At 46.4% G+C, this 26,071-nt stretch overlaps 1 protein-coding gene across 3 annotated transcripts in view; it reads left to right on the top strand.

Moving 5' to 3' along the window:
- The window catches only part of LOC119857533 (NACHT, LRR and PYD domains-containing protein 3-like), a 296,613-nt gene that overhangs the window by 31,038 nt on the left and 239,504 nt on the right, over positions 1-26,071 (top strand). For all 3 annotated transcript variants that reach the window (XM_038406613.2, XM_043516755.1, XM_043516756.1), the window contains 2 exons: positions 8,962-9,051; positions 19,408-19,578. In XM_038406613.2, coding sequence (XP_038262541.1) covers positions 8,962-9,051; positions 19,408-19,578 — 261 coding nt within the window. The remainder of the gene's footprint in view (positions 1-8,961; positions 9,052-19,407; positions 19,579-26,071) is intronic.

The raw sequence follows: 26,071 nt of genomic DNA on the forward strand, positions 1-26,071 counted from the left end.
ATCAGACCCCTGGCTCCAAGTGTAGATTTAACCTGACTGTGCACCTACAAGCCTGAAAGGAAGATGTAGGTGTCTCATGACAGGGCTTTATGCTTCTGGGAGACGGCTGAGTCATGTTGTTAGTGCTTGTTGAGTTTTTCACAATATATGTGAGAGCAGGACCAAAAGACTCTCAGATGGATTGGAGGGAGAGTGGAGGGATTTTTGGTTTGTTATGAACAGTAAGAGAGCTTCCTCTCACCAATGTCTCCATCACCAGGGGACCCAGAATTAGGGATGCTTTGCCTTGTGCACATGTTTTGAAAGCAGAGCACAGGACAGTTATATGGGGAACTATTAACAGCATGCATTTGCTATTAGAGCTCAGTGAAAGTACATGGATCCAGAGGCCATTGCCACAGCCATGTCCTGTGCATGTTCCCAGACTGAGATCTTGGACTTCCCCTCTCTCTGGGCAGAGGAGCATGTCCAATCTCATCTCTGTAGTAGTCACTAGGATGGCAAAAGTTACCAGCAGCTAGTGCAGCAAATGGGAGAGAAGGATACTGCTGGGTTGAGTTCTAGAGACATGAATATGACAAAGCCAAAGAGCGGCAGCAGAAGTAAAAAAAGTACCAAGAAGAACAAGGGCTCTGGTGATGTGCCAAGTACATGTCCATACTTTGAGGATCCGAGCAAGATTTTTGCCGAAGACCAAGAGCCTGAATAGGAGGAGGACATACTTGGCAGATATGTGCTTTCTGGGGAGCTGAGCACTACACCAGGGGTTCTCAACATTGGGCCGTGACTTGTTCAGGGTAAGCCCCTGGAGGACTGTGAGACACTTTGATTACTTCAGCGTCCGCAGGTATGGCTGCTCGCATGCCCCCCAACTCATTTGTTCCCCTGGAAGTACTGAAAGTACCCAAGTTCCATTGTCAAGGGGTTGTGAGTGAAAATGGGATTTTTTGAAGTATTGAATGCTGAGTGATTTTTTGAAAACCATAGTCAATGGAAACAGTCAATAGTAGTGCAAATAATAATAATTGTGTCTTTATCTTCCAATTCAGGGATATGACTCCCATTATTTTAGATTCAGGTAGGTCTAGTCACATGCACTTTAAATGAGCCCATGATTAAAGGCTAGCAAAAGTTCTTTATTAATAAATTATTCATAATTAATAAGTTATTAATAAAGGAGAAAAACATCATAAGCAAGCAAAGAACAATAGGTAATTTCAGTTGCAATTGTTCCATCTTTGAACAGAAATTACACCTTTAACAGTAAGTCCACTTGTGGGGGTGGAGGCACACTTTTTTAGATAAGTTAAAACAAAGTAGATTATTTCCCCAAATTAATAGTGAATTTTGTTCCAGTGTCCTATATATTTCCAGAAAAAAAGTTGACCATACATATCTATAATTTATGGTAAACTACGTAACAGGAATGTTGAAATTATCCCCAAACCAAACTTTAACCTTAACTCTGAAGTTCCTGAGTTTGGTAAACATAACACGTTCAGATTTATTTTTTTAGACATAGAAATCAGGCAACCTCAGCTCTGCCCTGTAGTGACACCATGCAATAACCAAATGATTATGACCTAAAGCTCTTGTAATCACAGTGTTTCAGGATTCACAGTTTAGGGAGTGCAGTCCAAACCAGTGAGGGGTTGTGTCACCGCACAATGCCTTGCTCCCAACCTGGGCTGCTCACAGCCAGCTGACATGAGCATGCACGTCACACGCTGAGTGTCTGTGTATAGCAGCAGCCTTGGTCCAGCAGACCCTGACCCCAGCAGCCTGCCAGCAACACACCAGTCACACTCTGGCTTCTATGAGCCTTAGTTACAACCAGTAAGATGACTCCAATATACTCCAAGTCCTGAATTTCCCCAAAACCATGTGCCTATAATGGCCATCCCTCTCCTGGACAGTTCAGAGAAATAATAAGGTTCATATGTTCTATTAAGGAGACAAAACACACCAACTTACCACATTAACTGGAGAGGACATTCATTTTAGTACACTCACAGCACTGCTGGTTTAAATTAATAGTAAAACAAGTTTATTAACAAACACAGATAGAATTTCAAGTGAGTTCAAGTATAAGGAATAAAGTTAGAAAAGTAGAAGTAAAAGAAAACAAAATAGAAGTCTAAAACTTAATCTAGGAAGGTACAATTTTTGCCTAAGGAGCTCTCTCACCTATATTCAGTTCCCAGAGACATCAACTCCCTCTGGGTTGAAGGACCATCTTTTTCAGTGTCAGCAAACTGGGATGAGAGTCAGTGGTCAGAAGCTAAAGCCAATGGTAAAACTCAGAGGCAGAAACTGGGTACAAGAACCAGGGTCAAGCTGGAGTCCATAGAGAGGAGCAAAAGCCAAAGGTCAAAACCAGAGGTCAGGAACTGGAGCAGGCAGGGTATCAGGCAAGAATGGGTTCAAGGCAAAGGGCAGAACAGAGGCAAATTGGGAGGCAAGGCAGGAGCAGGCACACTAGTAGGCATGAGCACTGAGAAGCCAGCAAGCTGCTGCTATCGCTACTGTCTTAAGAGCTAGCCTGCTGGCCTCTGCAGCCAATCAGGTTGCGTGGTTAATCAGGCAGCCTGCTGCAGGCCAGCTGTGGTGATGAGGCTGCCCAGAGACTAGTTCTGCTGCAGGCCCTGATTCCTGACACTACCGCCCCTTTGAGGGTGCTGTCGAGGGGCTTCAGGACCTGGCTTCTCAGGGTAAGTGTTGTGGGAGACATGCAGAATGATTGGAGCATGGATGGGGTCTGTGGGATCCCATGAACATTCATCTGGGCAATGCCCATCCCAGTCAACTAGATAGTGTAGTTTTCCCTGGGCCCAATAAGAATCTAGAATCTGCTAAACCATGTTTTCTTCTTGGCCCTGAATTGTTATAGGTGGAGGAGGGGGAGCAGGTAGTGGTTTTGTACAGTCACTTTGTCTAGGGCCCAATAGTCAATACATGGCCACAAGCAGCCATCTTTCTTTTTGACAAAGAAAGATTGGAGCATCTACTGTGGATGTGGATGGGCAGATGAAATCCTTCTGAAGGTTCTCCCACAAATAAAGGTGGAAAGCCCAAAGTTTGGGTTCAGAGAGGGCAGACATCCAACCAAATAGGATCTTGGCTTCTGGCTGGAGATCAATTGGGCAATTGTGAGTCTGATGTGAGGGCAGGACATCTGCCTTGCCCTTGTCAAAAATATTAGCCAAATCACGGTATCTGTGGAGGATCTTGGCCACAGCAGGTGGGGCCACGCAGGGCACTGAGGGTCCTGGTGGTCCTCCTGCCTGCAGGTCAGGATCTTCCAGTGGATGACATGAATCACAGACTGCAACTGTGTGTTTCTAGGATCTTGGGAGGCAGGATAGCCAGCAATGCCTGGAATTAAAATATAGGGTTCTCTTCCACCAGTGAATGTGAGGGTCATGGGTGGTAAGCCAGGGCATACCTAGGATAACCGGAGCATGAGGGGCCTGCATTAATCCAAATTGTAAAGTTTCCTAATACCCCCAGAGGGTGATAACCGTTACTGGCACGACATGGCAGGTTACAGGTACTGAGGAGAGGAGAGACCCATCAATAGTCTCAACCAGATCTGGAGGATCCTTCCATAGTGTGTGGACTGCATGGGTCTTAGCAAAGTTTACATCCATGAAATTACCTAGAGGCCTCAACTACGGCCTCTAGGGGGTCTTTCATTGTTTACCAGTAGTCAAATTAATAGAGGTGTCCGGAGCTACGTTGGAAGCTGACTTGGGGTCTCTGCACTGTGCTGACTGTTGCCCGTGGGTGCTGGGAACTGCTGGAGAGGGAAGAAGAACAGCTCAGTCTGGGCACCGCCCCAAGGGCTGGGGATGTGGCATTTCCCAGCCCCGGTTCCACCCAAATCTTTGCCGAACACATCAAGGCAAGATGGCCGGGTCCCCCACAACATAGGCACAAGCCTGAAACCCGGCATCAGTGCTACTCCAAATCAGAGAAGTGCAAGCAAACCTGGTGGTCTTGCATGAGCTCTGTTGCTGGGGAAGACCTGTGTGCCTGGGGTGTCAGAGGCCTGATGGGTGGTGGCTTCTAGAAAAATTGAGGGACGCTCACAACATCACCCTGCGAGGTGATCATAAATTGTGATGCACAGTTCAATCAGGCTGTCCAAACTGGATAGAGATTCCTCCCAGGCAGGCTTGTCCTTAATCTCCTCATTTAACCCCAGGAGGAAATGGTGGCACTGTGCTGTCTCATTCCACCCAGTGTCAGAAGCCAAATGACAAAATTCATCAGTGTACTTAGCTATGGGCTGATCCTCTGCTGTAAGGGCTGAAGGGCTGCCTCGGCGGTCTGCACTCTATTGGGGTCACTGTGTGAATGAATTCCTCCAATTGCTGCAAGAGGGGGCTGGACTATTCCAGGAGTGGTGAAGCCAAAGCCAAGGCTTCGCCTGTCAACAAACTTAAGATGAGCTTCACCCGGGCCTCGTCCGCGGGGAATGATCGGGGGCGGAGGACGAACAGGAGCTGACATTGGTTCAAGAATCCCTGAAACTTGTCCCAACCATGATCAGATAGGTCTTCGGCCCCGGGGGCCACAGTAGGAGGATCCAGCTGAGCAATCTGTGCCTGCAGGGCCGCATTCTGTGATTGCAGGGTAGTTACCACCACCTGCAGGTTCTGAATGGCGTCTGCCAGTTCCACTGGGGCCTTAGTAGAGTCCATGCTAGTGCTGAGAGCTGCTACCCCCAATTGTATTGCTTTCTCAATCTGTCATCCAGCTGGGAGCAGGGCAGTCTAGCCTAGGGCCTAGAGCAGGCAGCAGGTCTAGTGGCTGGAGTCAGAGCCATTGTCAGTTGTCGGGTGCCAAAGTCAAGGGTCAAACTTGGAAGGCAGAAGCTGGGTACCAGAGTCAAGGGACAAAATCCAAGGTCAGGAATTGGAGTGGGCAGGGTATCAGGCAAGGTTGGGTGCAAGGCAGGAGCAGGCACAGTGGTGGGCATGAGCATTGAGAAGCTAGTGAGCTGCTGGTGCTGCTGGCTTAAGAGCCCGCCTGCTGGCCTCAGCAGCTAGTCAAGTTGCGTGGCTAATCCAGCAGCCTGCTGCAAGTCAGCTGTGCTGATGAGGCTGCCCAGAGACTAGCTCTGCTGCAGGCCCTGATTCCTGACACTCAGCCTATAAGAACTCTCCCGTCCTGCATCTGTCCAGTAACGGATGTCAAAAATGGCTTTCAGCTTCTGCTTGTATCTCCTAAACTTCCTTGTTACAAGAGGCAAAATGACTTCCTGCTGTTCTTGCCTTCCTGGGGGCTTCCCATCCCCTTGCTAATTTCTATGCAAATAGGACTTCCATTGTTTCTGATGCTATCGTGCTTAATTTACATAGGAGCCAGGTAGAGAGCTGTGACATTGCCGCCTGTTTGGGCAGACTGTAAAGCCCAATATCAATGAGTGTCCATAACTCTTTATGTAGTGTTAATGCGCACATTTTACAATGATATTAATCACCAGTGTGTCATTAGCTTTCAGAAAATACCTCACGTTATACACCAGGAGTGGTGAAACTTACTGACCCTCCGAGCTGCATACAATAAGCTTCTGAAGTTCAAGAGCCACAAGACATGCACAACCTGCCTCGTGGGGTGGCACCTGCTGGTGCGCGGGGCTTCTGCCCTGATGCCCCCCATGGGGATAAATCTCTTAGCCCCACCTCCCTGCAGGGCAGAAACCCCTTGTCCCACCACCCCACTGCAGGGCAAAAGCCCTGAGCTCCCACCATCCCAGTTTGATAGGAGGAGAATCCAGCAGGTGTGTGCATGGGGGTCTCTTTGAGCCACCAGCTTCTGTCTCCTGCGGAGTATAGATGCTTGATAGCTTTGTTCACTTGATATGTAAAAATGGGCCTTCATTGTCTTTGCCTGAAGGTCGGGCTGGTCAAAGGATCAAATACACATTTAAAGATTCATCTCCCCAACAGCCTGAGTCATGCCCCTCCCAGGCATGCCCTCCCCTCTTACCCTTAGTGGCTCCTCCCTGTAGCTACCAGCTGTTTGCTGCTGCCTCTCCCCACAGACACAGTTTGCAGCTCGCCAGCTCCAGGAGCTTCTGCACAGGGAGGGGGCCCCACTGGCAAACCCTGGCATAAATTGGGCAGGGAGGGTGCACATGACCCCGCATGCCCCTCCCCACGAGTTGCCTCTGTAGGCCAGAAGGTACCATTAGCTCAGCTGTTCTGACCTTATATATAACATAAGCTGTAGAATTTCACCCACTTACCCCTGTATTGAGTCCAATGAGTTGTATTTGGCTAAAATATTTCTTCCAGAAAGGCCTCCAGTCTGGATTTGAAGACATCAAGAAATGGAGAATCGCCCACTTCCCTCGGTAGTTTGTTCCAGTGGTTAATCACCCTTGCTGTTTTTTTTTTAAAGTGTGCCTTATTTCTAATTTGAATTTGTCTGGCCTTAACTTCAAGCCATTGGTTCTTATTATACCTTTCTTCACTAGATTAAAGAGCCCATTAGTACCTGCTGTTTCCTCTCTATGGATGTACTTGTACACCGTAATGAAGTCACATCTTGATTTTACTTTTGCTATGGTAAAAAAAAAATTGAGCTCCTTCAATCACTCACTGGCATTTTCTCCAGCCCTCAAATCATTTTTGCGGCTCCTTTCCAGTGTTTTAAAAATGTGAATATCAGAACTGGACACAGCATTCCGGTATCAGTCTCACTAATTAACACAGGTAAAAACCCCACTGAGGAAGGCTGAAGAGGGGTGGACTGACATTTTTTATTCTTGCTGTCTTTGTCGGTTGCTCCATATTAAGTGGCAGGACAAGTTGAGCAATGATGATATACATAGCTGAACCCAGCCACCGCTTCCATCAGCACTGGTTTGGTTTTGGCTGCTTTCTTGGCATCGACACATTATTAGGATGGGAGATTCATGAATTATAAATATGTTTACCCAGGATTGCTGCTACATGGTCAGTGGTCATATGGGTGCCAAAAAGTTCGGTGGTGCAGTAAGAATGAGAAAAATGTACATAGATTGAGAATCCAGCCAGATCATCGTAAGGACCCAGGTAGGGGTTGGGTGGCGCTTGATCTGCAAGGAGGCTATGTCCTTTTGGGATTTACTATCATGATGATAATCCAGCACTATTATACAGATGCTGCCTTAAAATTAACTTGCCCTTTTATACTCTTTGGTGTCAGTATCTAATAAGCCACCATTTCTGCTTAGTTATGGGGATGTCACTTCACAAAATGTAACACCAATCACACATTGCTAAATGATAGTGATACTTAAAATTGTAAGCAACTATTCATCTTTTTGTATTTTACTTTAGTGGGTAAATTAAAGTCAACTCTCTTGGTTAGATAAACATTATAATTCCTATTGTATTTCCTGAACTGCTTTAAAAAACAAGTGACCAACACAAAGATATTCTTTCCAGTTAGTAAAAAAAGTATGGATTTGATGAATGGACTATAAGGTGGATAGAAAGCGGGCTAAATCTTTGGGCTCAACGTGTAGTGATCAACGGTGATCTTGCCAGCAAGTTAAAAAGGGATTGGATGAATGTACTTTAAGATGGATAGAAAGCAGACTTGATTGTCGAGCTCAATGGGTAGTGATCAACAGCTCAATGTCTAGTTGGCAGACGGTATCAAGCGGAGTGCCTTAGAGGTTGGTCCTGGGGCTGGTTTTGTTCAACATCATCATTAATGATCTGGATGATGGGACGGATTGCACCCTCAGCAAGTTCGCAGATGACACTAAGTTGTGGGGGAGAGGTAGATATGCTGGAGAGTCGAGATAGGGTCCACAGTGACCTAGACAAACTAGAGGATTGGGCCAAAAGAAATCTGATGAGGTTCAACAAAGACAAGTGCAGAGTCCTGCATTTAGGATGGAAGAATCCCAGGCACCGGTACAGGCTGGGGCCGACTGGGTAAGTGACAGTTCTGCAGAAAAGGACCTGGGGTTACAGTGGGCAAGAAGCTGGATATGAGTCAGCAGCGTTCCTTTGTTGTCAAGAAGGCTAACAGCATGTTGGGCTGCATTAATAGGAGCATTGCCAGTGATCAAGGGAAGTGATTATTCCCCTCTATTCTGTACTGGTGAGGCCACATCTGGGGTATTGTGTCCAGTTTTGGGCCCCCCTCTACAGAAAGGATGTGGATAAATTGGAGAGAGTCCAGTGGAGGGCCACAAAAATGATTAGGGGCCTGGGGCACATGACTTATGAGGAGAGGCTGAGGGAACTGGGCTTATTTAGTCTGCAGAAGAGAAGAGTGAGGGGAGATTTGATAGCAGCCTTCAACTACCTGAAAGGGGGGTTCCAAAGAGGATAGAACTTGGCTGTTCTCAGTGGTGGCAGATGACAGAACAAGGAGCAATGGTCTCAATTTGCAGTGGGGAGATCTAGGTTGGATATTAGGAAACCCTATTTCACTAGGAAGGTGAAGCACTGGAATGCGTTACCTAGGGAGGTGGTGGAATCTTCAACCTTAGAGGTTTTTAAGGACTGGCTTGACAAAACCCTGGCTGGGATGATTTAGTCCTTGGGATGATTTGGTCCTGCTTTAAGCAGGGGGTTGGACTAGATGACCTCCTGAGGTCCCTTCCAACTCTTATCTTCTATGATTCTATGAGAAGCATAAAACCACGAGACATTCTCATTGGTGTGAGTTTTTAGAACTACATGTGAATGCTCAGAGAACCACAGGTTCAAAAAATGAATAGGTTACACTTAGCAGAACCTATTTTACTTGACTCTGTGTATTTAAAGTACATCTTAATGTATTTGATATATTTTTGGTTTGGAGGATATAGGTATGAATGTAACGCATTGAAACGGCAGAATAACTGCTACACAGTGCATGACCACATTAGATAAGAGCCTATTTTAGTACTCAGGAAATAGAATTAAAACATGAACAACATAGAAAATGTCTATTCTCTCTTTTCAGGGCACAACATCAGGATGAGCCACATCATTTGCCTATTTACCTGCTCTGGCAAGCACTGAAGGCTTCAAACTGTAATTTAAAGAAACTAAGGTAAGAAATTGTTCCTTCTTTTAAAATAATCCCCTTTTTACTGCTGTTATCCCAGAAATGTTGCAGCCGGACAGCTCTTCACCATGGCTGCTCAGGAATTTGTTTAACTGTCCAGTCAATGGGGCAGATTCTCAGCTGGTGTAAACTGCCATAGCTCTATTGAAGTCAAGTTTCACCAGCTGAATATTTGCTGGAATATAGGTGGGTTTGGCTTATATGGCAGCTTAGCGGTTCAACAACATTTACCCCAATTCCCATAGCAACAGGTTAGCAGGAGAGACAGAGCTAAGCAGTGTAGCTGGGGGTGGTTTAAGGTAAGGAAAGATTCAGGAGATTGGCAAGAAAATTTCAGGTATTTGTAAGGTGCCTATCACCATGGTGTCTAATCCCTGTACCAGTCTCTTTGTTTACCATTCATGTATCCTCGTTTGATCTCATTTCTCCCTGATTCAAAGGTGTGGTTTTGGGGGGTGAGCAGGGGTGGTTTTTCTTTCTCTCTCTATATCACTGTCATGGTTCTTGGGGAACCCAGGACTGAGAGTCACCTCGTTACCACTTGAGTCACTGAAGTCCACAAATCATTGTTTAAAGACTTCAAGTTACAGAGAATTCACCATTTACACTAGTTTAAACCTACAAGTGACCGTGCTCCATGCTGCAGAGGAAGGCAAAAACCCCAAGGTCTCAGCCAGTCTGACACAGGGAAAAATTCCTTCCAAACTCCAAATATGGCAATCAGTTAGAGCCTGAGCATGTGGGCAACCCTGCCTGGCAGATACCTGGGAAAAAATTATCTGTCGTAACTCAGAGCCTTTTCCGTCTAGTGTCTCGTGTCCAGCAGTTGGGGATTTTTGCTACTGGCAGTCGCCGATGGGCCACATGCTATTATAAGCAGTCCCATCATGCCATCCCCTCCAGACCAACCTGATCTCCTTCTTTGAGAAGATAACTGATTTTTTAGACAAAGAAAATGCAGTAAGATCTAATCTACCTAGAAAACCTACCTGGATTTCAGTAGGGCATTTGATACAGTTCTACACAGGAAATTATTAGTTAAATTGGAGAAGATGGAGATTAATACGAGAATTTAAATATGGATAAGGAACTAGTTAAAGGGATGACCATTATGGGACACACTGAAAGGTGAACTGTCAGGCTGGAGGGAGATTACTAGTGGAATTCATAGAATCATAGAAGATTGGGGTTGGAAGAGACCTCAGGAGGTCATCTAGTCCAACCCCCTGCTCAAAGCAGGACCAAATCACCCCAAGGACTAAATCATCCCAGCCAGGACTTTGTCAAGCCGGGCCTTAAAAGCCTCTTAAGTTTGGAGATTCCACCACCTCCCTAGGTAACCCATTCCAGTGCTTCACCACCTTCCTAGTGAAATAGTTTTCCTAATATCCAACCTAGACCTCCACCACTGCAACTTGAGACCATTGCTCCTTGTTCTGTCATCTTCCACTACTGAGAACAGCCTAGTTCCATCCTCTTTGGAACTCCCCTTCAGGCAGTTGAAGGCTGCTATCAAATCCCCCCCTCACTCTTCTGTTCTGCAGACTAAATAAGCCCAGTTCCCTCAGCCTCTCCTCAAAGTCATGTGCCCCAGCATCCTAATCATTTGTGTTGCCCTCCTCTGGACTCTATCCAATTTGTCCAAATCCTTTCTATAGAGGGGGGCCCAAAACTGGACACAATACTCCAGATGTGGCCTCACCAATGCCGAATAGAGGGGAATAATCACTTCCTTCGATCTGCTGGCAATGCTACTGCAAATACAGCCCAATATGCCGTTAGCGTTCTTGGTAACAAGGGCACACTGTTGAATCATATCCAGCTTCTTTCCCACCGTAATCCCCAAGTCTTTTTCTGCAGAACTGCCACTAAGCCAGTTGGTCCCCAGCCTGTATCGGTGCCTGGGATTCTTCAGTCCTAAATGCAGGACTCTGCACTTGTCTTTGTTGAACCTCATCAGATTTCTTTTGGCCCAATCCTCCAATTTATCTAGGTCACTCTGGACCCTATCCCTACCCTCCAGTGTATCTACCTCTCCCCCCAACTTAGTGTCATCTGTGAACTTGCTGAGGATGCAATACATCCCATCATCCAGATCGTTAATGAAGATGTTGAACAAAACCAGACCCAGGACCAACCCCTGGGGCACTCCACTTGATATCGGCTGCCAGCTAGACATCGAGCAGTTGATCACTACTGATTGATACCAATGATCTAGCCAGCTTTCTATCCACCTTATAGTCCATTCATCCAAGCCATACTTTTCTAACTTGCTGGTAAAATACTGTGGGAGACCGTATCAAAAGCTTTGCTAAAGTCAAGATATACACTGCTTTTCCCATGTCCACAGAACCAGTTATCTCATCATAAAAGGTAATCAGATTGGTCAGGCATGATTTGCCCTTGGTGAATCCATATGGACTGTTCCTGATCACCTTCCGCTCCCTCAAGTGCTTGAAAATCGATGCCTTGAGGACCTGCTCCATGATTTTTCCAGGGACTGAGATGAGGCTGACCAGTCTGTAGTTCCTCAGTTTCTCCTTTTTCCCTTTTTTAAAGATGGGCACTATTTTTTGCCTTTTTCAAAACATCTGGGACCTCTACCGATAACTATAAGTTTTCAAAGATAATGGCCAATGGCTCTGCAATCACATCAGCTAATTCCCTCAGCACCCTCGGATGCATTGCATTTGGCCACATGGACTTGTGCATGTCCAGCTTTTCTAAATAATCCCCTACCTGTTATTTCACCACTGGGGGCTGCTCACCTCCTCCCCATACTGTGCTGCCCAGGGCAGCAGTCTGGGAGCTAACCTTGTCTGTGTTCCTCAGGGATCAGTTTTGGGACCATCTTATTTAACATTTTTATTACTGACCTTGGCACAAAAAGTGAGAGTGTGCTAATAAAATTTGCGGATGACACAAAGTTGGGAGGTATAGCCAATATGGAGAAGGACCAGAATATCGTACAAGTCTGGATGACCTTGTAAACTGGAATAATAGAAACAGGATGAAATTTAATAGTGCAAAATGCAAGGGCAGGCATTTAGGGACTAAGAACAAGAATTTTTGCTATAAGCTGGGGGTTTATCAGTTGAAAGTGACAGAGGAGGAGAAAGACCTGGGTGTATTGGTTGATTACAGGATGACTGTGAGCTGACAATGTGGTGTAACCATGAAAAAGGCTAATGCAGTCCTAGGGTGCATCAGGCGAGGTATCTCCAGTAGAGCCAGAGAAGTGTTAGTACCATTATACAAGGCTCTGGTGAAACTTCATCTGGAATACTGTGCGATTCTGGTCTCCCATGTTTAAGAAAGATGAATTCAAACTGACAGGTTTCAGACTAGCAGCCGTGTTAGTCTGTATTCGCAAAAAGAAAAGGAGTACTTGTGGCACCTTAGACACTAACAAATTTATTAGAGCATAAGCTTTCGTGAGCTACAGCTCACTTCATCGGATGCATTCAAATTCAAACTGGAACAGGTGCAGAGAAGGGCTACTCAGATAATCCTTGGAATGGAAAACCTACCTTATGAGAGGAGACTCAGGGAGCTTGGCTTGTATAGCCTAACCAAAATAAGGCTGAGGGGAGATATGATTGCTCTCCATAAATACATCAGAGGGATAAATACCAGGGAGGATAAGGAATTATTTAAGTTAAGTGCTAATGCTGACCCAAGAAGAAATAGATATAAACTGGCCATCAACAAGATTAGGCTTGAAATTAGGAGAAGGTTTCCAGCTATCTGAGGAGTGAAGTTCTGGAATAGCCTTCGAAGCAGAGCATGGGGGGCAAATCCCCTAACTGACTTCAAAACTGAGCTGGATAAGTTTATGGTGGGGGAGGTATGATGGGACTGCCTACAGTGGCATGTGGCTCATCGGTGACTGTCTGTAGCAAAAATCCTCAACTGCTAGATACGAGACACTAGATCGGGAGGTTTCTGAGTTACTACAGCCTATATATCAGAAAATGATTATGACTTTGCAAAAGTACTCATTAATATGACATAAAGGCCCAGAAAGGAGCTTCTTAAAGCAGCTGTGCTTGCAAGGGCATGTATAAATAGTGAAATCAGGGGAGCTGAAAGAGAAAGAGTTTGGCTCCAATAATACACATTCCAAAAACAAAGTTTGACAAGCTCAGACAAAAAACAAAAAGTGACCAACCTGACAACAGCATGACAAAGTAATTCTAGAGGATCAATCAGGAAAAAATCCCAGGTGCCCCTAACATAAAACCATATTGGTGCAAAATATATTGTAACATTACCGATATTGGAAGGAATGAGGCAAGACCATGTTATATACAATCAAAAATGTGAGAGCCCTAACACAGCCATGCCTGTTTCCCCTGGAGCTGGTGACAGGCTGCACCAGTACCATAAGAATGCTTTGTTTCAATTTCCCATTCCCTCAACCTCTCTGTTGCCATGACCTCCTGCAGGCCAGCCACTGGGGGAGAGGAAGCTCCTTACAATTTAATAATAATAATAGAGATGAAATTGCTGCACATGCGCGATTCTGTATTAGGGACTCTGTCCTAATACCAGGTTTCAGAGTAGCAGCCGTGTTAGTCTGTATTCGCAAAAAAGAAAAGGAGTACTTGTGGCACCTTAGAGACTAACAAATTTATTTGAGCATAAGCTTTCATGAGCTACAGCTCAGAAGTGCCTCTCTAAGGTGCCACAAGTACTCCTTTTCTTTTTTGTCCTAATACCATACAATATGAAATGCCAGAAATGCCAAGCATAACCCACAGCTGTAATTGTCAATATGGGGCTACTTTATGAATTTGCCTAGGTGCCAATACACTGTGCCATCCGCAGGCGCCGCCCCCGCTGCTCCTATTCGCCATGGTTCCCATACGTGCGGAGCTCCCTAGCAGCCCCTACATGTAGGAGCCAGAGTGGGAACATGCCAGCTGCCTCCCAGGAGCCACGCAGCATGGAGGCTAGCAGGGAGCCTGCCAGCCCCACTGTGTGACACCGCCAACCGGGCAGTCAACGGCCCAGTCAGCAGTGTTGACCAGAGCCACCAGTATCCCTTTTGGACTGGGCGTTCCAGTCAAAACCCGGACACCTGGTCACTCTATCAATAGCAGGTAGTGACGTAAGTTCATTCTAAGCTGCATGGCCGCAAACTATAAATGGCTGCACAACAGCTCCAAAGGGCCACGCAGCAGGGGCCTGGAGAGGAGAGAGGTAGGGGTGCCCAGGAACTGGGGAGGGGAGCAATTTGGGGTGTACAGGGATGCCGTGAGCCTGGCCTCAGAGCTACGTGCTCTCAGTGTAACGGCAAAACCAGCAGCAAAGTTACTGAGCCGGCTCAGTTCCTGAAATAGGAAACTCTGCCAGGGAGCTGTTTGTGTCACCTCCCCTGGAGCTCCATGCTGCTGGTGAGGAGAGGACTGGGGGGAGACCTGTAGACCCAGACCCATGGCAGCCCCCCTGATGGACAGTGGTTTGTTGTGGCAAGTTGCTCATAATGAAAGCAAGGCTGCTGGCAGTAGATTTATTTTTCATGTTTCAAACACATCTAGAAAAAAGAAAAGGAGTACTTGTGGCACCTTAGAGACTAACAAATTTATTAGAGCATAAGCTTTCGTGCGCTACAAAAGCTTATGCTCTAATAAATTTGTTAGTCTCTAAGGTGCCACAAGTACTCCTTTTCTTTTTGCGAATACAGACTAACACGGCTGCTACTCTGAAACACATCTAGAGAGTCTCATGAGCTCTGAAAACAGATCTAAACAAGAAGCTAACACTATGGGCCTCTGAACCAGACTGACTGCTTCCCCTTAGCATTCATCCTTAGCTTAATTTTAACTTCTTTGATATATTGCAATATTTCCAGTCTCTAGGAAATCTTAAAAGTATGAGATCCACCTCCCAGTGCTCTTTATTGTTTCTAACTCACAGAACGGGAAGTTAAAAATGGTGAGAAGAGATGGAGCAGAGAAATTGGGCAGTGCAGCTTGCAATCATGGGGATATCTTTCCATCTGCCAGTGGATAAGAATAGCACATCCTACATTGCCTTTTACCCTAGTTCTAATTTTAAATACCACTAAGGAGCTTTAACAGTGGCCCTGAATTAATTTGCCAGTAGCTTTATATTAATTTGCCCATGGCCCTGTATTAATCTGTCAGTGTCAAAAATGATCCCTGTATCTGGCAGTGGACAAGAGTGCGGGGCTACCCCCGTGCCCCATCTGCACATGTCAAGTAGCTTCCAGTGTTTCCTTTCAGATGCAGACCTAACTACAATTCTGAAGGTCTTTCTGCCCTTGAGATTGATTTACTGCAGTGTGCTCTGTTTTTGGATCATACAAGACAATTCAGAAACTTCAGCTAGGGTAGACAGTAGATGCCTATTTATAAAGTGGTATATTGACACATTTGTGCTGTATTGTCTGCACTGGCTTCCTATTCATTTTACGCAAAATGTAGAGGTCCCATTTTCATCTATAAAACCTTAAATGGAATGGGTGATGGCTACCTGAGAAACCACATCTCTTCTGATGCAATATGGCAAGAGATGTAATCAGCTGAAGAGCTGACCTAACCCAACCATCTGCCCAGCCCTGAGCCCCCTCCCAACCCCAGAGCCCTCATCCCCCACCACCCCAACCCTCTGCCCTACCATGAGCCCCCTCCCACACTCCAAAACCCTCGGCCCCACCCCATTAAGTTTGTTCCGTGCACCAATATGGAGGTGATTTGTCACACATCACCTCCATATTGGTGCACATAATAAGATTCATTCCACACATGAGGGGGGAAAATAGAGGGAACACTGGTGGTGACATTAGTTGTTTGTAGGTGTTCTAAGTGCTCTTACTCTCCTTCATCAGCCTAGAAGATGAAGGATCAGAGTCATAAGTGGAGGCTTAGATTTCCTCTAGTGTTTCTAGGAGTCCTCTTTTGTGAATGGGCAGAATTCTGAGAAGGAGGGGGTCATGTTATCCCTGATGGCCACAGAGCTGAAGAGGTAATAACAAAAACATTTAATATATAGGGCGTAGGAGTCTTCTTCTCTGCATATCTTCATAAAAATTGCAGACAGAAAAACTGTTCTCAAATCAGTCCTGTCTACAAATGATGACCATTTTTTGTATTTCATGGTACAAACTCACATTGTTCTATGATTACAGACTTCTGCTTTAACCAAAGGAAAAAAGTAGGGGAAAATACATACAATCTATCACCTGGGTCTAAGTATTTTCCAAACTTTAAAAACAGTGCTATTTTCAGTATAGACTTGCATTATCAATCATATTTAGAAGATTTCTGCCACTTTTGGTGAAAAATAAACATTGTTTTTTATGAGTTGTGGACATTTTTGTGATTTTCTATTTTTTTTTCAGATGGGATAACCAATAATGTTTAATCATGAGAGAAAAAACACACCACTTTCCACATCTATGTCCACCTTGGTGATGACTGCCAGATATGTGCCTAACATGGTAGCAATGAAATTTTTCTAGCAAATGGGTTACCCCTTAAAGCCCAAAATGGGTCTGGGCTGGTAATCTAGTGAAAATAAAGGGCTTTCAGTCCTGCTTCAAGTGTAAATCTGCATGTAAACTTAATCATGGAGCTGCTAATGTCTTGCCTACATTCCGGTCTCCCACTGAGTTGATGTTGCTTATGGACTGTGTATGCATCTGCTGGGAAATAATCAAATCTATTTTGGGGTAACGTGGTTTTGATGTATCCACATCTCTTAACAGTATATCACAATATGACATATTAGCAAGCCATCCTAGTACAGAATTCCAGATGAAAACAACGAATGATCTTGTAATTTGATAGAACACAATTTTGCCCTTGAAATGTATGGCAAATTTCTAAAATACTGGTAATGGCACCTGACATTTCAAAAACATCTGAGTCAGTCCAACCTTCCCCCCTGACCCTGTCCCCAAACTCACACACACTACAGTTCCCTCACTTCTAGGGAATCCATTTTGAATTTTTGTTTTCCCTTCTAAGAGCTCTTCAAATGTTTGCTTGGGTCTGGTCTGGTCAGTTGTTAGATCTTTTTGAATTCTTCCAACACACTTTGGCAAATCACAATAGGTATCATGGTGAGAAGCCTCATCAGTAGCTCAGGCCCTAATGTTCAATACTTGACTGGCAGGTAGCTCTTGCTTAAGAGCCTCAACTATGAGGAAAAAAATTTAAAAAAAGGTCATATTGGTTAAAAAATATGGGGGCACTTCTGAAACTGAGAAACACGATGGACTAAGCACAGTTCTATGCAAGGTTGGTTGTGTCATTAAATCACTGGATCAAAACTCAGATTCTCTGTGTGACCTTGGGCAAGTCATTCAATCTCTTATGGGTCTCAATTCTCCATTTGAAAAATTACAATAATAATATTTCCTTTCCCTACCTTTTGCTTGTCTGGTCAATTTAGATTGTAGGATCCTCAGGGCAGGGACTGTCTGTGATTATTGTTGCTCCTTCTTCTAGCACCAGTGTCTTGCTCTGACAGCAGCGTTACCCTCAGCCAAGTGGTGGCAGGTGTTCAGCACCTTTCAGATCAGAGGAGAAATCAGTGACAGGGAGTCTGGGTAAACTCTAAGTGAAACCTGTCATATTTACATTTATTCACCTGTTTTGGAATGAGATGGTCAAACAGCAGAGGCTTTTCTTCCAGAGATGTAAGCCCAGCACCAAATTTCCAAAAAGAAACTCTGCCTCCAGAATGGACTCTAATCAGCACCGAGGGCAAAGAATAAACTCTTCTACTGTTGGCATAGTTGCCTCCTTCCCAAAGCTTACTTCTGTCACTATTCCTTATTTTGCGGGGTGTCACTCCTTTTTTATCCCAGTTGGGTCCCTCTTTCCCTTCATGTGTCCTCTCCCCACTTTGGTGTCTTTTTCTCCTCAAATTCTCATTTGTCTTCTCTCTTCTCTTACCTTTAAATCTTGTGGAGCTCCCTCTCCCCACCTCCCCTGGCTAGGGCTTATCTCCATAGTTTCCCACATACACCCATGAGTTTTTTCTTTTCCTTGATTAACTCAAACTTAGAGTCTCTCATTCCATTGGGGGCACCTGTCTTCCTGCCTCCAAAATAATTCAGGGGCTCTACCAACCGTGACTGAACCTGGGGGCCTTCCAGGGAGTGGGGGCTTCTTTTCCTCATGCAAATTCAGGAGTCTTTTTCTCTCCCAAACATTGGGACTCCCCCCCCATTCGGCGTAGCGATCATATTTTCAAGGCAACTGTAGCAATGGAGGAGGCCGTGCAGGTGACAGTTCTGGTGGGTGTGGTGTCTCTACACGTGTGCAAGATTTGGCAGCTGTCAGGGATGAAGAGGGTTCCCCATGAGCCCTGGTGGGAGGGATGAGTGGCAGTATGTATCAGCCGTGCTGGGGGCTGGTCACTGAGATGTACATGGTCATAACCAGGCTGCTGCCATAGTTCCACACTCCGGTGGCTGGCAGCTCCCCCAGGAGCCCAGACTCTGCAGGGAGGGACACAGAATCCAGTAGAAAATTTCTGTTGTAATAACCCACCAGTGTTTTTGGAACAGGCCCTGCCAAGAGGTCACATGGTCGCCCTCCTCTCAGGGGCTCTTCTTCAAACTTTGGGGATCCCCCCAGTCTTTGATCCCTGGTCTTAGAGGAAGGTGGGTGTGATGCTGCCAGTGCTGGACCTTGGTCACAGCTACCTCCCCTCCCCAGACCTGAGGGTCAGAGCTGGGGCAGAGACAGGAGACGTCTGTGTCCTGCAGGGGAGCAGCAGAGCTAGTGCCGGGGGCGCGGGGGGTCAGGATCTCCCAGCTCCTCCTGCTCTGAGCCTGGCCCAGCTGCCTGGGGAGGGGGCTCCCACTACAGCCTCCCTGTAGCGAAGGGCCTACTCTGATTGGGTTGCACCATCCCGGGGCTGATCAGAGCCAAGTCCAGCCTGATTGGCTGAGAGATGGGTTGGTGGGACTTGGGTTGGCCAAGCGGCTGCCCCGTAAATTCTGGTTGGTCAGTGGAAAGGGTGAGGGGTGGTGCTTAGTGAGGACATCTTACCCAGAACCTTAATTCTCATTGGTCAATGGCAGAAGATTAAAGATTGGGGTGTCTGGGCCACTCACAGTGTTGACTGGTCAAGACTCAAGTGCAAGGGATGGGGCTTACCCAGGAAATTCCACCCCACACTGGTTCCTCATTACAATAGGGTGGGTGTTGGGACAGGCGGTGGAGCAGGGCTTCTACTTCATTCTTTATGTGGATTGGTCAGGGCGAGGGGCTGGTGGGCGGGGCTGCCTGTCAGAACAGCTGTGACGAGCCCCCTTCACACTGTGATCCCCCTTCTCTGTGTTTCTCTCTCCTGCAGCTTGGAGTGGTGTGATCTCACAGCCGCTGACTGCGGGTATCTCGCTGCTGTTCTCAGCACCAACCAGAGCCTGACAGAGCTGAAGCTGAGTGGTAATAAACTGGGAGATTCCAGAGTGCAGCTGCTGTGTGAGGGACTGAAACACCCGAACTGCAAACTGCAGAGACTGCGGTAAGTAACATTTGGCCTCCTCTGTGTATTTACAGATGTCCTCTGTGTAAAGTGCTTGACTCAGTGACAGATGGTGGAGGGGAGGAGAAGATTTTATTTCTCTCTGCCCCACTCTGATGTTTCTCGGGGACTGAGAGTCACCTCGTTACCCTCTGCCTACAGCCAGAACTGGTCTTACTAGTAGTAGCTGGGTGTCAGCTCCCTGATACCACCAGCCTTTTACTCACTCAAGCACTCTCCTCTGGGCTTATGCCAGCAACCAGAGTTATCTTCAATCACTGCTCCTGTAAGCCACACAGCATTTGTGAACACGTATAAGAAAACAAAAGTAGGTTTATTTAAGAAAGAATAAAGATTTATCCAGGAAAGAGAGAAGGTGATGAGAACAACTGATTGTAACGCAAAACAAAATCCTAAAGTGTAAACCTGGGTCTACACTTGTCAATAGTTACGTGTCCTATCTAATGAACTAGGTTTTCCCCACAAAGTTCAGTCAGTTGCAGAACTAGCTGGTTTCATAAGAACCAGGATCCAAATATTCAGGACAGCTCCCTGAACTCCTCAAAGGCTTTTCTCAGTAAATACAGAATGCCTTTGTCTACACTCTGTTATACTGAAAACCATCATTTACTATATTCATAGCCAGAGCGATCCCCTGCCGGGTGTGACGTTCCTCTTCACCTCCAAGTAGTTTTGATAATTTCCCATGGTCTTTTATGATTTTCCATTGACTATTCTGGTATGTGGCAAAACAAAACAACACAGCTTTCTGTAGATATGTTACGTTATACTTGATGAATAAATATCCTATAAGATGTTTGGTGTATTGAATTTGTCAGGTTTGAGGTGAGAGCTGTTTGCAAAGATCAGGGGACCCTTTGCCAAGGGCTCTCTGTGTCACATCCACCCAATTTCATTTTCTCTTATTACACCAAGTACACCTCATGCTGACCCTGGTGTTGTTCCTGGAAAAGGCTTTAGGAAAGAGGTTTTGTTCAATATCTTCATAAATGATCTGGAGGATGGTGTGGATTGCACTCTCAGCAAATTTGCGGATGATACTAAACTGGGAGGAGTGGTAGATACGCTGGAGGGGAGGGATAGGATACAGAAGGACCTAGACAAATTGGAGGATTGGGCCAAAAGAAATCTAATGAGGTTCAATAAGGATAAGTGCAGGGTCCTGCACTTAGGATGGAAGAATCCAATGCACCGCTACAGACTAGGGACCGAATGGCTCGGCAGCAGTTCTGCGGAAAAGGACCTAGGGGTGACAGTGGACGAGAAGCTGGATATGAGTCAGCAGTGTGCCCTTGTTGCCAAGAAGGCCAATGGCATTTTGGGATGTATAAGTAGGGGCATAGCGAGCAGATCGAGGGACGTGATCGTTCCCCTCTATTCGACACTGGTGAGGCCTCATCTGGAGTACTGTGTCCAGTTTTGGGCCCCACACTACAAGAAGGATGTGGATAAATTGGAAAGAGTACAGCGAAGGGCAACAAAAATGATTAGGGGTCTAGAGCACATGACTTATGAGGAGAGGCTGAGGGAGCTGGGATTGTTTAGTCTGCAGAAGAGAAGAATGAGGGGGGATTTGATAGCTGCTTTCAACTACCTGAAAGGGGGTTTCAAAGAGGATGGCTCTAGACTGTTCTCAATGGTAGCAGATGACAGAACGAGGAGTAATGGTCTCAAGTTGCAATGGGGGAGGTTTAGATTGGATATTAGGAAAAACTTTTTCACTAAGAGGGTGGTGAAACACTGGAATGCGTTACCTAGGGAGGTGGTAGAATCTCCTTCCTTAGAGGTTTTTAAGGTCAGGCTTGACAAAGCCCTGGCTGGGATGATTTAACTGGGACTTGGTCCTGCTTTGAGCAGGGGGTTGGACTAGATGACCTTCTGGGGTCCCTTCCAACCCTGATATTCTATGATTCTATGATTCTATGATCTTGCATTTTGCTCTGACCATGGCCAGGCCAGGGCTCAAGTCTGATCCCCTCTCAGAAGCATTCTACAGCTGAGTTCTAGCTGTTGAGATCACTCTGCTCCAATGCCCAAGAGTCTGAACCTGGGCATCTCCAGTGGGATTGAGACTGTCTGCTACAGGCAGTTGGCCTTGGCAGCAACAGCACAACTCAGTACCATATCTGTAACACTGCACAGCCACACACAAACTTGCATACAGCAGTGCAGAAAGAACCCCATCACCTTTAGTGTTTAACCTGCTCAGAGGAAATACATCACATATTTTCCACTGCCACGTCCCCTCTGGTTTAGCACAATCACTGGCAAAGCAGCTGCAATCATACAATGAGTCTTCTCCCACTGTAGTTCCACAATGCCCCTGCCCATCCTTCTACAAGCGCTTTGATAACTCAGAATCACTGGGCTCAACACAGGGGACTTTAGGGGAAATCCAACAGCCTGTGTTGTGCAGGAGGGCAGACTAGATCAGCCAATGATCTCTTCTGGCCTTAAACTCTATGAAGCTGATTCTGTCACTGGACAAGCCACTCACTGGAGTTAGTTGGAAAAATTCTTAGTTTTGGTTAAAAATTGAATGAAGTATTAAAAAAAATATTCCAAAGAGAACTGTTTCCGTTTTTCAGCAATATCTGCCACTCGTATCCCTGCTGCATGCCAGGCCCAGAGTAGCTGAGGGGAGACTCATTAGTCTCTGCTCGGCCTGGCCCCAAACAACCCACCCCTGAGATTTACAAAGACACAATGAACGAGAAATACAATGTTATAGCATTCGAACATCAAACGTGTCAACTTAAAAAAATGTTTGGTGCATTGGGATTCTTGTGCAAAACCATAAAATGCTACACCATGGCCGTGCTGAGTAACCCCTGATTTACGTGCATGAACACAGACATCCCATGTTGCACAATGCCTGCCTGTTAACAGCATCTGCAGCAATTTCCACACTCCTGAGATGTGCTAAAGAGAACACAGAGCAGGGTAATTAGCAAATTAACACCCGGACGAACCCTACCCTCTGCACTCCCTCACCCCAACTAAATCCTCTTTTCCATGGTTCTCCATCACCCTCTGATTGCTCCCATCCTTCCAGCCCCAAGGGACTCCACTATAACAGATGGGGAAGAACTTCGGTGAATATTTTCTGGGCTGCTTGGAGGACCCACAAAGATATTCTTCCTTTCGGCCCAGAACACTCTCCTCTCTAGCGCCTGTAGGAAAACACAGGACAGAGAGAAACTGGGTTTACTACTATACAAACAAAAGAACTGAAAAAAAAATAAAAAAGAAGCAAACTCTGTCCAGGAAACTAACAAACATGATTGAAGAAATGAATTAAAAGACCAAGAAATCCAACTCTTCACCTCCATGAACACCGACACCCGAAGCTGCTGGTGTTCTTTGCGATACACTCTGGGCCTTCAGGCCTAGAAACTGTATGGGAGTAGGGGAATTGGCAGTAGGAGCTGCTGACCCTCTGTCATGGCGCCTACAAGTGTGAGGGTGTCACAGCTCACAGCACATGTGCAGATCCTTGTGCAGGACACAACCATGTAAAGCAGGCAATGCAGCAAACCAAATATAGTGACTAAATGCACAAACACTATAAGCTGTAAACTTTATGCATCTGGTCAAGGGAGTAGTGTGAAGAAGTGTAGGGTAGGTGCAACAACCCGCAGGCCCTGCAGCATTTACAGAGTGCCCTCTTAGTGAATGTAGTGCATTGTCTGCACTCAAGATAGAATGTCTAGTGTGGATGCACTGCATCATTGAAGTTTCCAGTGCAGTCACACTGATGCAAGTTACAATGTGGAGTTCTCTAGTGTACGTTAGATTTAGGATTACCAACTTCCTAATTGCACAAAAACGAACACCCTAGCCCCACCATTTCCTGAGGCTCCACCTCTTCCCCACGGCCCTGGCTCCCACTCACTACATCCCCCTCCCTCTGTGGTTCGGTCTCCTCCACCCTCACTCACTTTCACTGGGCTGGCGTTGGTGTGCAGGAGGGCTCCGGCTGGGGGGTGGGGCTGAGGGATTCGGAATGTGGGAGGGGGCTGTGGGTTGAGGAAGAGGGTTGGGGTGTGGGAGGGGGTACAGGCTCTGGGCTGGGGGTGCAGGCTCTGGGCTGGGACCAGGGATGAGGGGTTCAGGGTGTGGGAGGGAGCTCTGGACTGGACCGGGGGTTGGGGTATAGGAGGTGGATGAGGGCTCTGGCAGGAGGAGGCTTTGGATTTGGAGTGGGGGCTCAGGGCAGGGGATTGGGGCATGGGCTTACCTCAAGTGGCTCCCAGTCATCGGCACAGCGGGGGTGCTAAGGCAGGCTTCCTGCTTCTCCTGGCACTGCGAACCGTGCTGTGACCCAGAAGTGGCCAGCAAGTCTGGCTCCTAAGTGGAGGCACACAGGTGTCTGTGCGCTGCTCTCGCCCGCCAGCACCTCCCCCACAGCTCCTGTTGGCCTGTGCTCGGGGAGGAGGCAGCGTACAAAGCCCTGTGGCCCCTCTGCCTAGGAGCCAGACCTGCTGGCTGCTTCCGCGGACAGGTAGGGACTAGCCTGCCTTAGCCAGGCAGCAGTACCAGATTTGCCATGGCGCCAGGCCCAGGTTCCAAAGGGGACCCGGCCTGGCCTGCTCTTCTCCGCCCCCGCTCTCTCCTGTGGATACCAGCACAGACTGGCAGGGGTCCTTCGGGGGGAGAGCTGACAGCGTTAGTGCACAGCTAATTTCACATCCATTGGCCTCACAGAAATCCCTTTCTGGTATCCCCCTGCACCACTGCGATCACTCCTTCACTATAGATGTAAAACTTGATTGACATATGTGATGGCTCTGTGTTGAAAGGGGACCTGGAGCTCAGCATCTGTTGCATTCCACAGGTGCCAGGGAAGGCAGAGCAAGCTGCGATGTCAAGCCACATGATCACTTTTAGTCCACAGCCCCAGCTCTGACTGCACACTGGGCATCAGTGTAATTCTTTCTTTCCCCCAGGGAGAGCAGACCCACTCCAGGTGTCCAGAAAGCGGAGAAATCAGAATAATGCACAGATTCCAAGGCCAGAATCATAGAATCATAGAATATCAGGGTTGGAAGGAACCTCAGGAGGTCATAGATTCATATATTCATAGATACTAAGGTCAGAAGGGACCATTCTGATCATCTAGTCTGACCTCCTGCTCAACGCAGGCCACAGAATCTCACCCACCCACTCCTACAAAAAACCTCACCTATGTCTGAGCTATTGAAGTCCTCAAATCATGGTTTAAAGACTTCAAGAAGCAGAGAATCCTCCCTCAAGTGACCCATGCCCCATGCTACAGAGGAAGGCGAAAAACCTCCAGGGCCTCTTCCAATCTGCCCTGGAGGAAAATTCCTTCCCAACCCCAAATATGGCGATCAGCTGAACCCTGAGCATAGGGGCAAGATTCACCAGCCAGATACTACAGAAAATTCTTTCCTGGGTAACTCAGATCCCACGCATCTAATATCCCATCTCAGGGGATTAGGCCTATTTACCATGAATATTTAAAGATCCATTAATTACCAAAATCACATTATCCCATCATACCATCTCCTCCATAAACTTATCGAGTTTAATCTTAAAGCCAGATAGATCTATTGCCCCCACTGCTTCCCTTGGAAGGCTATTCCAAAACTTCACTCTTCTGATGGTTAGAAACCTTCATCTAATTTCAAGTCTAAACTTCCTGCTGGCCAATTTATACCCATTTGTTCTTGTGTCCACATTGGTACTGAGCTTAAATAAGTCCTCTCCCTCTCCAGTATTTATCCCTCTGATATCTTTATAGAGAGCAATCATATCTCCCCTCAACCTACTTTTAGTTAGGCTAAATAAGCCAAGCTCCTTGAGTCTCCTTTCATAAGACAAGTTTTCCATTCCTCAGATCATCCTAGTAGCCCTTCTCTGTACCTGTTCCAGTTTGAATTCATCCTTTTTAAACATGGGAGACCAGAACTGCACACAGTATTCCAGGTGAGGTCGCACCAGTGCCTTGTATAACGGTACTAAAACCTCCTTATCCCTACTGGAAATACCTCTCCTGATGCATCTCAAAACTGCATTAGCTTTTTTCACAGCCATATCACATTGGCAGTTCATAGTCATCCTATGATCAACCAATACTCCAAGGTCCTTCTCCTCCTCCGTTACTTCTAATTGATGCGTCCCCAGCTTATAACTAGAATTCTTGTTATTAATCCCTAAATGCATAACCTTACACTTCTCACTATTAAATTTTATCCAATTACTATTACTCCAGTTTACAAGGTCATCCAGATCCTCCTGTATGATATCCCGATCCTTCTCTGAATTGACAATACCTCCCAGCTTTGTATCATCTGCAAACTTTATTAGCACACTCCCACTTTTTGTGCTGAGGTCAGTAATAAAAAGATTAAATAAGATTGGTCCCAAAACTGATCCCTGAGGAACTCCACTAGTAACCTCCCTCCAGCGTGACCGTTCACCTTTCAATAAGACCTGTTGTAGTCTC

The sequence above is a fragment of the Dermochelys coriacea genome, chromosome 6 (assembly GCF_009764565.3).
Source record: "Dermochelys coriacea isolate rDerCor1 chromosome 6, rDerCor1.pri.v4, whole genome shotgun sequence".
Classification (NCBI taxonomy): domain Eukaryota; kingdom Metazoa; phylum Chordata; order Testudines; family Dermochelyidae; genus Dermochelys; species Dermochelys coriacea.